Here is a 14,109-nt window from a genome sequence, read left to right on the forward strand (position 1 = left end):
CTTTCCCACAGAGCTATGTAGAAGTTAATGAACACATAACTTCTAAGCCCTCCAGGGCTGAGAGAGAGAAATTCAAGGACTTGTGGAGTGCCTCTATCTGGCCTGTGTTGATGAGGCTCAAGGAGCAGTGACAAGGTGACAAGGGGACCTTGCATTCATTGCCTGTTCAGCAGCACACACTGCAGTGAGCCTCCCTGCACAGAACAAAGATCCCAACTTCACCAGGGAAAGCAGGAAATACAGCAGGGAGGCCAGAGATTCCCTTCTCCCCTGCTAGCTCAGTATAGGCAAGGCCAGAACTGAGGAACTATAGAGCTCTCTAGAGGCGTTTTCATGAACACGTCAGTCTGTAAGTGCTATAGGTGGCACAGGAGACAGTGCTAACGGGCAAGAACCCTAATAATAACCTCAATGCCCTAAACCTCTGCAGATTCTGTGCTTAGTAATCACTGAGGTGAAGCCCGGGCTCTCCAGGCTTTCATTCGGCCTCCCCAGGCCTTTGTGCGCAGCTGGSCCCCTGGGCCCTCCGGACTTTCGTGCAGCCTCCTCGGGCCTCCATGTGCAGCTGGCCCCCCGGGCCCTCCGAGCTTTCGTGTGGCTTCCCTGGGCCTCCGTGCGCACCTGGCTCCCTGGGCCCTCCRGGCTTTTGTGCGGCCTCCCCAAGCATCTGTGCACATCTGGCCCCCCAGGCCCTCTGGGCTTTCKTGCGGCCTCCACGGTCTTCCGTGCACAGCTTGCCCYCTGAGCCCTCCGGGTTTTCGTGCAGCCTCCCGGGGCCTCCATGCGCAGCTGTTCACCCGGGCCCTGTGGGCTTTGTGCAGCCTCCCTGGGCCTCCGTGCGGAGCTGGCYCCCAGGCCTTCTGGGATTTCATGCAGCCTCCCCAGGCCTCTGTGCTCAGCCTCCTCAGGCCCTCTAGGCTTTCATGCAGCCTCCCCAGGCCTTGGTGTGCAGTTGTGCCCCTCGAGCCCTCTGGTCTTTCGTGCAGCCTCCCCGGGGCTCTGTGTGCAGCTCTCCCAAGGGGCTCTCTGGGCTTTCGTGCGACTTCCCCGGGTCTCCATGCGCAGCTGGCACACCGGGCCCTCCGGGCTTTCGTGCGGCCTCCCCAAGCCTCCGTGTGCTGCTGGCGCCCCAGGCCCTCCGGGCTTTYGTGCAGCCTCCCCGGGCCTCCATGCACAGCTGGCCGAAAAGGGCCTGCTCACTTTCGTCTGGCCTCCCCTGGCCTCCGTGCATAGCTGGCCCCGGGGTCCTGTAGGGTTTCGTGTGCCCTCCCCAGGTCTCCGTGTGTAGCTGGCCCCAAGGGCTCTGTKGTCTTTCGTGTGGCCTCCCCAGGCCTCCGTGCACAGTTGGCCCTGGGGACCCTGCAGGCTTCGTGCGACGTCCCCGAGCCTCCCTGCGCAGATTACCACAGGGGATGTGTGGGCTTTTGTGTGGCTTTCCTTAGTGTCCATGCGCATGTTAAACAGAGGGCCCTGCGGGCTTTTGTGCGATCTCACCGGGCTTCCATGCACAGCTGGCCCCGGGGGCGCTGAGGTCTTTTGTGCGGCCTCACTGAGCCTCCGTGCTCACATTGCCCCACGGGCCTTGTGGGCTTTCATTTGGCCTCTCTAGGCCTCCATGCGTACATGCCCCGAAGGGCCATGCGGGCATTCGTGCATCCTCCCCGGGCTTCCGTGCGCAGCTGGTCCTGGTGGCCCTGCGGACTTTCGTGCGGCCTCCCCGGGCCTCCATGCACAGCCGTGCCCAGGCACCCTCTAGGCTTTTGTGTGGCTGTGCCAAGATTCCGTGCACGCTGTCCCCAGTGCCCTGTGTATGTTCCTATGGACTACCTGGTCCTCTTGTGTGCACCTGCCTCCTGGGGCACTCTGGCCTTCTGTGCAGCCTCCCTGGTACACTGTGCACAGTGGCCTGGGGAGGCCTCATGAAAGGTGTAGGCCCCCAAGGGACCCTTGAGGAAGACCACATAATTCCACAGGGTCCCTGGTGTCCAGTGGGCCCCCAAGGGGCCTGTGGATGCCACGTGAATTCCCATAGGGCCCCCACAGCCCATTCACCTTGGAGGCCCAGGGAGGCCACATAAAATCCCTGAGGACTCCCAGAGTCCAGTGCACACAGAGGCCCTGCAAGTTGCACTAATGCCTGTAGGGCCCTTGAGCCTCAGTGCACACGGAGGCCCAGTGAGGCACACGGAAGTACATAAAGCCCCCAGAGCCAGGTGTGCACAGAGGCCTAGGGAGGCTGCACAAAAGCCTGTAGGTCTCCCCGGCACAGTGTGCACAGGGACCTTGGGAGGATGCACAAAAGCCCTTAGAATCTCCTCGGCCAAGYGCGCATGGTGGAGAGGCTGCACAAAAGCTCCTAGGGCCCCTGATGCCCAATGAGCACAARGGCCCAGGGAGGCCACATGAAAACCCTCAGAGGCCCCCCAGCCCAGTGCACATGAATGTCCCARGGGGCCACACGAAAACCCACAGAGCCCCTCCAGCCAAGCGCACACAGATGCCCAGGGAGGCCACACCAACACCCATGAAGTCCCCCAGCCCAGCGCACATGGAGGTCCGGGGAGGCTGCGCAAATGACCGTAGGGCCTCCCGGACCTAGTGYGCCTGGAGGCTGAGGAAGGCTGCACAAAAGCCTTCGAGCTAACTTCATCTAATCTCACTCCATAACATAAGCATCCCAACCTTGTGCACAGCCATACAGCACAGGGAAATGAGCTTTTTTTCCCTGTGCACTCTGTGCTTGGTTAATAGGGAAACATTTCTTCCTGTGAGACACCAAATTGGTTTCTATCTGAAACAGAGTTTTAACTCAATTTGAATGCATATACTGTTGCTGTTGTTTCCATGTTTCCTTTAGATTATTCCAGTTAAAGAAATTCTGAGCAACGCTACATACAAAATGGAAAAAACAAATAAGGTCTTTTCAAAGTCCTATTGCTTCTTTTTGTGTTTTGTAAGCCTAGGCTGCTGTCTTGTCTGATTTTACAGGTGACTGTAGTAAGTTTTAAGTGTGTATGTTGTGTAATGTGGCATATTGGAACTTTCGGGGAAAGGACCGGGTTTTGTGTTTTGGTTTTAGTCAAGAATAGCAGTGTAGACTGTGCTGGGATTAGCCCCTACYGAAGGGGCTCTGCCAAAGATCACTAACAGCAGACTCTTTAGGAAGCTTTGTTTCTAATTATGGTCTTCGCATAATTATTTAAACACATAATTCGCATAATTATTTAAAATTTTTGATGAAGAAATGCAGTTTATGGTTGTCACGCTTATTACAAGGTGAATATTGCAGCTAAAGAGTTGCAACAGAATAACAAGCTTGCATGCTTTCCAACACATTACAGAAAATGTCAYAAAGACAATTGTGAAGAATTTTCTGTTCTAAATAGCACTTTATATAAGAGCTCCTGTATTTGCTACTTTGTGGGTTTTAGTCTCATGGAGCTATTATCCAACATTTCTTGATTTGTATGTCATTAGGGGAAAGAGTAATGTTTATTTCAATATGAATTTCAATAAATGAGCTGCTGCGTTCACAAAATCTCTAAGTTTGGGCACTAAAAGTAGAGAGGCGCATGCTTCTAGGCTCCGAATTTTCYTGCTAAGAGAACAAAAATACAAATTAGAGGGAGAATAGGCCTGCTCTTTTAATAATCTTTTAATAATAATCTTTATCACTGTGCAATAACATTTTTACAGTATTGTTTACTACAATCAAAATACAACATGAGCTACAGGCAGTCTTTTGCAGACAACAAAAACACAGTGTAATAGTCTTCATCTATTTCCATCTAGACGAATTAAGTTATAGSCACTTAACACATTAAGATGTTTTTAAGTTTTTTTATTTCGGACCTAAAGGAAAATCAGCATTAGAAAACAGTTTACGAATAGTTTATATTATGAAATATATATTCAGCCTGCCTAGCAGGTGAGTGCCAGGAGAATAACTAAATTAACATAGTAGTTCTCAAGTGCATCAGTTCAACAGATCACAAAATCAAAATAGAAGCACAGATTTTCATTAATGGTATTGATTAGGAGGTTCTTTAGCTCACAGATGTTATTTAATGCTTGGAAGAAATGCTTCTTACTCTTCATAGAAGGAGTCTACTTCATCTTTGTATTTCTCAAGCACGGTGAGTCTTTTTAATTTCATTGTCGGACCTTAAAAGAAATTTGTCACAGTAGCAGAAATCAGAACAAAAATTCCTACCGGATTTGTGTTTTGGGTCATGACATCCTTCCCAACCTGCACTTTAATACAATATATCTGTTACTCTGTAAGTATCTGCTAAAAGTGAGAAGAAAGCATGAGGTTGCCTCCAAATAAATGYGAGTATGTGACAGGCAGGTGCAGCTAAAACAAGGAGGTAATGGACAACTCCTCCCATTTTGTCTTAATAATTTAAATGATGAATTTTTTGAAGAACTTTTAACAATTCTCAGTTTATTCAAAGGATTTGAAAAAGTAACGTGTCTTTCACTTGGGACTCTTATCAGGCTTTCTGTTTCACTACTATTTTTAATATTTTTTTCAGTATTATGTTGGAAGATATAACCGCATCAATGCATAAGGCATTAATTAGAACTAGTTATTTAATTGCTCAATACAATCTGAAATTCCACTGCAATTTGTGTTCATGTAGATGAGTAAAGATTTTTACCTTCATACAYAGAGAGAAATCTCCTGTTTCTATACATGCTGCGTAACTTGCTCCCTCTCACACGCACTGCAGCACTCATGGCATGGTTCAAATCACTACTGTGTACATACCTCAACATAAATTAGCAAATCTTACCTAGTTCTCCTCCAGAAATGGAAAAATCTCTTGGCAGGACCTCCCATTTCTGGATGCAATGCACTCTGTTAACTGCATTCACGTTGACTTTGTTGATTGCCTCCTGAATGGCCTGGTAAATCGCCCGGTCCCTCGTAGCTACGATCTCCGATACCCTTGTGGCTTTACTGCCCCTCTTCTGGCAGAATTCTCTAGCTTGCTCAGTAAGGATGTCAGTTGGCTCAGATGTGTCTGGGTCCAGGACACACTAAAATATGAAATGAACCACTCATCAGTCACTCCCACACGCAGTGTTTCAAGTTCCCCTAACTAGTAAGGATGAAGAAGGCTCAGCAACAGCAGCTAAACATAATGTAAACCTGGAAAAGCAGGTTTTTAAACTAGGGAAATAAATGGTTTTTCACTTCATAGATAAATTCTTATTTTCATTGCTCYAAGTGCAAATATTTCAGAAAAAAAAAGATTTTTCAATTGAAACACACACCACAGCAAAGCTACTGATTACCTGCTCTACAGCTATCCTTCTGGTGCTATATTAAAAAGAAAAAAAATGCAGGAAATATTTCTGGTGGAAAGTCTATTCTGTGTAAATGATTTTTCTTTTTCACTCCAGTAGACACAGAAAAATGAATTGACCCTTCCTGTGGCAACAGCTTCTCTCTCACAGCTGTGCCATTGTTCCCACAGTCTTAAAAAAACATAACATTTAAATAAAAAGTAGGTCTTGTTGCATATTTATGAGAAACAGCAACAAATGTGAGATGTTTAGCAGCATTTTAACCACTTGAAGCTTAGATGATCTTGGGCTGTAGTTTTTATGCCTTTTCTTCCCTCTAACTAACATCCTCTTACCTACTTATCAGTCTTTTTGCTAACAGTTCAAAACCCTCCTGCTTTTGCTTAGCTGCAGACATATAATTCTGCTGAAATTATCATTAAAACTGGTGTACCTTTAGAGTCAGCAACATTGACAAAAACTTCTTTTTATCTCCAATCACCATGGCATTACTAACAATTGGAAGTTCTTTTTTGACAGCATCTTCAATTGGAATTGGAGGCACATTTTCACCTCCAGCTGTAATAATCAAATCTAGGCATAAAAAAAAAAGGCTATTAGTTGAATTCAGATAAATTCTGAAGAACAGGTTAGTGTTCAGATGGATCTACTTTTCTTATTCCCAAATGCAGAACTTGGTGGACTTCAGAGGGAACAAAATACATCAAGTTATTAAAATTATTCTTCTGATGTGTAACACATTTRCTTCCATGTGTGCACAAATTCCATTACAACCACCCCCAGGTAACTTTTACACAACTCCAGCAGCAGTTTAGTTCTGTCCCCAGGCACCATTGTACAATCTGCTTATTTTCTGAGAGYGGTGAGTTTCTCCAAATTAGCAGGACGCTCACTCTCCCCTTCGCTGGTGTTAACTCACCTAAAAGCTGCTGGGTACCCTGGTTAATTCCTAGCGCCACCAGGAGAGGTCAGACAGACACAAGTCACTAGTGCAGGAAGGGAGAGGAGCGTGAGGAGGGAGAAATCACAGTCTGAGTGYGCAGGTTTGCAAGGCAAGGAGGAGAGCAGCCTATTTTGGGCATGAGCAGAGAATAATGGCAAACTGGTTTCTTAATATTTTGGGTTGCTTTTAAACAAAGGTAGTGAGACCTTATTCTATCAGTAAGGAAATGTATAATTTTATTTGAACACATGCATCGTGAAGTGTAATACACAAATTCACTGAAATTCTTGCTCATTTTAATATTACCCTCTAAGGAGATTTCCAGTGTATCTTTTTGTTCAACTACCAACTTTTCCCTGTTCACAAATTTGTTCTTTGCAGCATTCAGGCAGTTACCTGCTTCAACAAATGACGCAGACAAATGGTATCCCAGCCCTTTGGGCAACAATATAACTTCAAACATCAAGGATCAGGTTGGAACCTGATCCCCTTTCAGTGATGGGCTCAAGGGAGGCAGAGGCAAGTAGGGGCAAACTGCACACACRGATGGGCCCTCCTGCTCCACAGCATCTCTGAAGAGCTGCAGGAACCAAATTACCCTCAATGTGCCACCGGGCAACAGGCATCGACCTGCTGCCCACTCACTGCGTGTCCCTACTCGGCACCCTGTACCCACGAGCAACCTGGCCTGGGATTCTAGACGAGCCTCAGGTCACACCAGGGATTCACAGCAAAGGCAGGTGTGTGGCCAAACTTGTGGCCAAGCTCTGCTGCACTTTATTTTTCATTGTCTGAAATGTCATTTTTTCCCAGCTGGCCAAGACAACGTTTTTCCATACCTTGGCAAATATCCCCTGTAGGGATTTCTCTGACTACACCCTCGSGCTTTGCTGCTTTTCTGAGTCTCAGCTACCAAAGCTACCAACCTGCTACTGCTTTGTGCTTAATAGAGTGAGCCCTAGACCCCATAAGACTCAAAGAACCAAGGAAAGAAGTCTTTCTATCCTGTAATTTAGACTAATTCCTGTCAGTTCAGCAATCAAAGAAGATGCAAGCACAACACAAATGCTCTGACAGAATGAGACTATGAGTTACCAGCCACCACACTGAAGAGGAATGAATCAGACAACCAGGAGAGCTGATTTTGATGCAGACTATTAATAGCATCTACAAAAGTCCTGATGCCTGACGGAATATTACAGTACCCTGTGACAAATTCWCTCAGCCATGTTCTCTGCCTAATGATTCATCCTATATTCTAGGAAGATACCTATTCAATTTTTAAATCTTCTTAATAACATCTTAACTGCAACCAATCTTGCTTTTGAATAGGTAACTTGAAAAAGAGCTTCCAATTAAGCAAGTGAGCAGCCTTATTTGGGTGACATTTTCAGAATCAGAGATTGGTTGGACCTTGGCAGATCATCTAGTCCAACTGCCCCGCTCAAGCAGGGTCACCTTGAGCAGGATCATGTCCAGATGACTTCTGAGTGTTTCCAAGGGATAGAGACCCCATCTCTCCAGCTCGTCCAGGTCTCTCTGAACGGCAGCACAGCYCTCTGCTGCATCGACCTSTCCTRCCTGTTCTATACAGTTGGCAGACTTGCTGAGGGTGCACGCAGGCTCACTTGTGAGTGAATAAATGGAGCAAGACTGGTCCCAGTACCAACCTTTAGGGGACACCACTAGCTACAGGACTCCAAATTTTAAACTGCGCACTGTAATAACAGCCAGCTTATCTTCCTAGCTTTAACCTTCCCTTCTGCTCACTGATTTCAGGATTAGTCTCTGCAAACATCACCTAAAGGCATCAGAGGAACCTAGCTCTGACCTATAGGAACCACCTTTATACAATGGAAGGATTGTCTCTCATTATTGTCTAAACATTTTATGCATAATCAAATCAATTTAGTAAGATTCCAAGGGATCATAGACAGCTTTATGGACTACTAAATTTATGGACTACTAAATCCTGCATTATTATTTCATACTACAAATTATTATTAATAATGAATAAAGGCCTGGATGAAAAACCTCACTATAGGAATTAAATCAATTCCTATTGATTCCTACTACAGGGAAATTCTTCCTGAGAACTGGTCCTGCCATAGTKTCCTCCTAAAGAAATTTATTCTAGTTTCCTATTAGTTAAATGCTGCTGGCATTAGAGAAAAAGCACTTAATTAGATGGACCATGTCTGACATATGACTAAGCAGTGCTGAAGAGTTAACAAACACAGAGCAAGATTGCTGAATACCTTTAATTCTTCCAGTGACATAGAGGAAGCCATCCTTGTCCAGTTTTCCTAAATCTCCAGAATGCAGCCATCCATCTTCATCAAAGGCTTCTTTTGTTTTGTCCTCCATATTTAAGTAACCCATGAAAACAGTTCTTCCCCARAAACAGATTTCTCCATTGCCTTCTGTATCTTCATTTACCAACTTGACTCTGCAGCCAGGTACTGGTTTACCACAGCTGTGAGGGCACAGGGGGGAAAAAAAAATACAAGGCACACAGAAATACAAAACACATTACTGATAAAAAGTCTAACACTTTTTTTTCTCAGAATCTACCAAAATATAAGTGACTACAAATACGTAAAAAAATAATAACTAAAATAACATAACATAAAAATCACCTGTGCTGCCTGTAAATATATGGCCCAGATAGGCAGTGTGGGCCTGTGGTCTCACTCATCCCATAGGCCTCATACAAGGTGATGTTCAGACCCAAGAAGAAATTCAGTGTTTCTCTATTGAGAGGAGCAGCACCACAAAAGTGCTTTTGACAGCAAGAAAATCCCAGCGCATTGCGGATTTTTGCAAGGACCAAGTAGTCTGCTAACCTTGTCCAAAACAGCTTTAAATCACTGCCAGGTACAAAGCACATAAAAAGAAGAGATGAAGTAAGGGTAACATATAAAATTACCAATCCAAAAGCAGATGCAGATGTTCTTTACAGATGTATTTGCCATTTGTTTTTTTGTGTTGACATAAGATATGTCAATAGGAACAGGTAACATATTTCTTTTCTATTCATTTATTCAAAGGCTTTCCACATTTGCACATTTCCATATATTCCAAACAATGTACTCCAAACATTCTGTTYGAACATTGCAAATGCAGAAAAAACTGTAACAATGCATTGTGTAAGACACAGCTTTTGTATTCCTCATTCTTTATCACTTAAATGTGTCTCTTTGAGAATGAATACCACTAGAGTTGAGATCTGCAAGACTTATCTGAGAAACTGAAAGGCCAGACAAGCAAAGCAGTATCACTACAATGCATCTTCTGAAATCCCATATATGATCTCAAGGAGGGTGAAAGGGGACCTTTAACAGTAACACAAAAAAAACAGTGTTTAAGAGCAGCCTAATGTGTTTGGTAACTACCCTCTCCCTTTTTTCATCGTGTAGCCAGGCCCCATTTTACTCACATATATCTGAGAGCCTTACTCTGATATTAGAGAGCTTCTTACAAGCAGATAGACTTTCAGCTTGATGGAGATCTTGTTCATTACAAGATGTACATTCATTACAATACACACCTGCTTGAGCAGTTTAAGTTTCTCTCCAAGCTAACTGACATAGCCCAGGAAAGCATTTTCTTTTTCACGAATCCTGACTGCGCAGAAGCATCCTTTAATTTCTCCATGATCTTCTCCCATACTCGGGGAACTCCCATATGAGATGTGGGCTGCACTTCTTTTAGTGTGTTGATCAAGCTGCCCTGTAAAAATCATATGAAATCATATCAAATCACTGCAAAATCACTGCATGTACTCCATGCTGCTGTCGGAGTTTTGATGACATAGTTTACATCTGGCAATACTTGCATCTAGAATATCACTAAACATGTGGAATATAAACAAGATCTGTTGAACTAAGTATGTATTTCAGTCAAGCAGATGCACTAACATGCTGGCTCTGACATATGTGGGCATACATATACGGAAAGAAAAAAAAAACAAGTGGTTTATTATTTTCTGCTTCCCTGTCTCCAAAATCTGCTTATACTTTTGCATTAGRGACATTCTTTTCTGCCATAATAGCAGCAGATCTGAATCTGGACAATATATTTTACACTTACACTCAGAATATTGTGAAAACAAATCTGAAGTTAGTTATTTAATTATGCTAGAATAGTTTAAGCTATTCTAGAACTGAAAACCACTCAGGCACTGGTGTCAAAGTCATTTTTCAGCTTTCTGCAAAGACAGGCTTCCTCTGCAGAAGGAAACCAATTTACCAGTTTCAGGCACTCTCTTTCAATAGCAATTTAGAGACTTTGACTATAGAGAGGAACCAGTTTTCTAAGCAAAGAGAGAACCAAATGGAATCTAGAGAAGGGAAGCATGTATCTAATGGGATTTAGTTTTCCATATTTCTTACAATAACACAATTTCAACCTTCATTTTCTGTATCTCTTTAAAGACCATAATCTATTCTTAGGACATTTTCTTATAGAAAAAATAAGTGCAAGTTTAATTAGGTGCAATGTGTGACAGATACCTTTAAAGCATCTGGCTCAGCAAAGTAAACTTGCTCTCCCCACTTGATGCCTGTCCACAGGTCATATATCTGTGCAGCTATGTGGCTGAGTGGGAGATAACTGACTATAGACTCCTGCTGGACCTCTGCGGGCTGCATATCTCCTGCTTTGCTGCAATGTGCTGATGTCCAAGTTATCTATTTAAATAAAGAATAAAACATGTTAGATATTTTTTCCCTTTTCACACAAACCAAGCACCCTGAGCATCTATGACAACGTGACGAACTGCACTCACAGAAACTGCTGAAGRCATCGCAAGTGTTGACAGCATTCCAGGTGCCATTGCTCTAGAGCCGCTTACTACTCARAAGAAAGATAAACTAATCTAGCAGCCGTAATCTGCAGAAAATATAAGGAAATTCAGCCTGTCCTCTGCCTCACTGGCCTACGAACACTACAAACTTCCCACTCCCCAGTGCTCCATAAAACTGGCACACTAACAAAGGCAACACTCAATCTAATAAAGCAGTTATGGGCTAGATAGACAAGGAGAAGATTTATCAGCCTCTCTTTCACAGCATTCCTACTGTGCGTGATTTCTATCAAGCTGACACTTTTCACCAGTGCTTTTTTAAAAAGTATGTTTATCTAAAAAAGAAAACAGGCTTATTTTCTTATAGTGACCACCACATGACTGTGAACTGATGACAAAGATCAGCAGCCGTATCATGCTCTTCTGGAAACCACTGGGAGATTGATGATKGTGGTTCATGAGCAGCAAACAGAGCTCTCCCTCCAAGAACTCCACATGYGAATAATGCTAAAGATTTGCCGTTTGACTCTTTCGAGGAATTGGAGGATATTTCCTTTGAGGTATAGTTCTGTAATACCATTTTCCTGCTACATATTTCTCACTTGATGCCAGAAAATGCTGTTGAAGGATGCTAAACATCTTCAGTATCAGAATATAACAGGGAGAATTCATATATGTGATCACAYAAGAGAAATAAAAAAMCAACCAACCAACCAAAAAAAACTGCACAGAGAAAAAGGAAGCGTGGTTCTTTCTCAGAGGAACCTGTATGTAAACCAAGTTGGGCRGAACACAGAAATCCAATTATTCAAGATGCAGAGAGGTGATACATGCAATGCATAATGCTTGCTATCACCATATGTTATGCTTCCTACCAGTACTTTTCCTTTGTAATAACACATTAACAGGAGAGGATGTTTAGTTTAAGGAAACATAGATTTTCAGGGCAGGATTTTAAGGAGCAGTCTGCTGTCAGGAAAAGCCATTCCACGTCTAAAGGGCAGCACTGTAGAAGCACCTATGGGAGAAGGAAACGCAGTAAGGAGAACAGGATGTCTCTGAAATGTGGCGACACTGACTGCTTGGCCTCCAAAACCTCACAGCATGCAGGCAGGTTCACAACAAATCCAAGTGGATTCATCTATGACCGACTCAGCACTGGTTTTRCATATGAGACAGCAGGAAACATCTTGTGACTAAAGAAGGCAGAAGCACAGTTACAGACAAGGCATGTTTTCCACTGTTGCTCAACATAAAAATAGCCTGTTTGTGATCAGTAGCCAGGAATACTTTGGCAGCTAACATGGAAATGACACCAGACTCCTTTGAGATGTAAGAGTATAGGATTTGCAATGTCACATCAGTATTTCTGTCTATCAGGTCAACTGTGTCCTGCTTCCAGAGACCACTGCGCTCAGCCCGACATTTGGGTAAACTGCTCATCACACTGTGCACATCAGTAATAGTTCCTGCAGTCTTTTGAGAGACAGACCTAAGGTCAGCCTTTTCACAGGCTGTCTGGATGTTCAGAAAGGCTTCTTATCTCTTCCCACTCCTCCTCAGCCAGCTAAAAATCAACTACTTTTGTCAGCAGACCTCCATGGAAAGCGGAGCAGACCTCCATGGAAGTGACTTTGCCTTTGCCTATCAATGGGAAGTTTTCTACTCACAGCAATACAGCTTGGGCTGTCAGTGTCAGGACTACGAGATGCACAAAAGTTTTATTGTCGTTCAGTGACAGAGGCAGAAACCAAAGACTGGGGAGGATAATAATGCTGAAGTTAAACAGTCAGCTTTAATAAAATTTGCAAAAGCTGTCAGCATCAGGCTGTTTTGACAGCGGCTGGTTGATGCAYATGATTTTATCTTTTTAAGATGACCTGATGAGGCTGCCTATAGCAATTTATAGAATTCATGCATCTCTGGAGCAAGGCAGTAAATCAAAAGGCATATTCATAACATAAATGACATTCAAGCTTGTGAAGTGCTACTTGAAATGCAGTTTTACATTATCAGAAATAGTTTACAGCATTTTGAATATTTTTTTTTTTTTTTTATTTTTGCAACATGAAAGTGCACCACAAAGTATTTTAAGGCTCTAGAATGTATCAGACATCTGAAATGCAGGAACAAATATCCTCAACACTTTGCTATTTTTTATTCTAAACAGAAAATATCAAATACATACGTTGTCATGACTCAGCATGGCTCCTTTTGGCTTCCCAGTTGTTCCAGATGTGTATATTAGCACACAGCATTGATTTGGCTTTTGGGAGTTAATAATGTCATCCAAAGTAGCATCACTTATGTCATTTCCCAACTCCAGAAATTCYTCCATCTGGAACATATAGCAGAAAATGCAAGGTATCAGATGATTCCTTACAAGTGGGAAATAAAAAGCACCCTACTAGTGTAGAAAATGGAAGAAAAGCTAAGCCATGCCTTGCTCTGAACCTTTTTCCAAGAGAAGTTGCCCATTCGGATCAACAACATCTTGCCTGTGTAAGGAAGGTGATCAGCCTAATGTAGAATTTTACACAAARGTCCCTCTGTGTGAATTGCAAACAGGATATGGAAAATTATCCTGCTGAATCTTTTTGGTATCTATATAGGAAATGGCAATACTAGTCCTCATCCAAGGCGAATATTATGGACAAGTTACACAGGCTAAAATTCTACTCCTATCTCATACTGTTAGAATGATTTTCATCCTTATGTAGAGAAGTCTGTATCTACACTTTTTTAATAAAAAATATGCTTGTGACATTCCATGTGCAATTTCATGTCYGCTACATAAAGCAGGTGGATGACAGCTCCTGTGCAGAAGCATTAGCATCCAGGTGTACAAACAATGGCCCAAATTCTCTGCCCTTTAACAACAGGCAGAACGCATGATGCTGGTCACAACTTCCATTCAAATTTGCCTCACTCTGGAAYGAGCTAAACCTTTAACGATGCCAGCCTTTGTGCAGCACAGTTTGGCCCAGAAGAATGCTGGGCTTGATTCACTGTGTTTCAGTAGCTGCCATTAAGTCTCATTGAT

General features: G+C 43.5%; 1 protein-coding gene across 3 annotated transcripts in view; it reads right to left on the reverse strand.

Annotated features, from left to right (window-relative positions):
• Positions 1 to 4,087: 4,087 nt before the first annotated feature.
• Positions 4,088 to 14,109, reverse strand: part of ACSBG1 (acyl-CoA synthetase bubblegum family member 1) — a 32,968-nt gene continuing 22,946 nt past the window's right edge. For all 3 annotated transcript variants that reach the window (XM_026038625.1, XM_026038624.1, XM_026038626.1), the window contains exons 8-15: positions 13,255 to 13,404; positions 10,774 to 10,950; positions 9,810 to 9,991; positions 8,899 to 9,129; positions 8,518 to 8,735; positions 5,750 to 5,889; positions 4,800 to 5,046; positions 4,088 to 4,164 (exon numbers count right to left, since the gene is read on the reverse strand). In XM_026038625.1, coding sequence (XP_025894410.1) covers positions 4,088 to 4,164; positions 4,800 to 5,046; positions 5,750 to 5,889; positions 8,518 to 8,735; positions 8,899 to 9,129; positions 9,810 to 9,991; positions 10,774 to 10,950; positions 13,255 to 13,404 — 1,422 coding nt within the window. The remainder of the gene's footprint in view (positions 4,165 to 4,799; positions 5,047 to 5,749; positions 5,890 to 8,517; positions 8,736 to 8,898; positions 9,130 to 9,809; positions 9,992 to 10,773; positions 10,951 to 13,254; positions 13,405 to 14,109) is intronic.

This window comes from Nothoprocta perdicaria, unplaced genomic scaffold (assembly GCF_003342845.1).
Source record: "Nothoprocta perdicaria isolate Ctin4 unplaced genomic scaffold, notPer1 scaffold_214, whole genome shotgun sequence".
Classification (NCBI taxonomy): domain Eukaryota; kingdom Metazoa; phylum Chordata; class Aves; order Tinamiformes; family Tinamidae; genus Nothoprocta; species Nothoprocta perdicaria.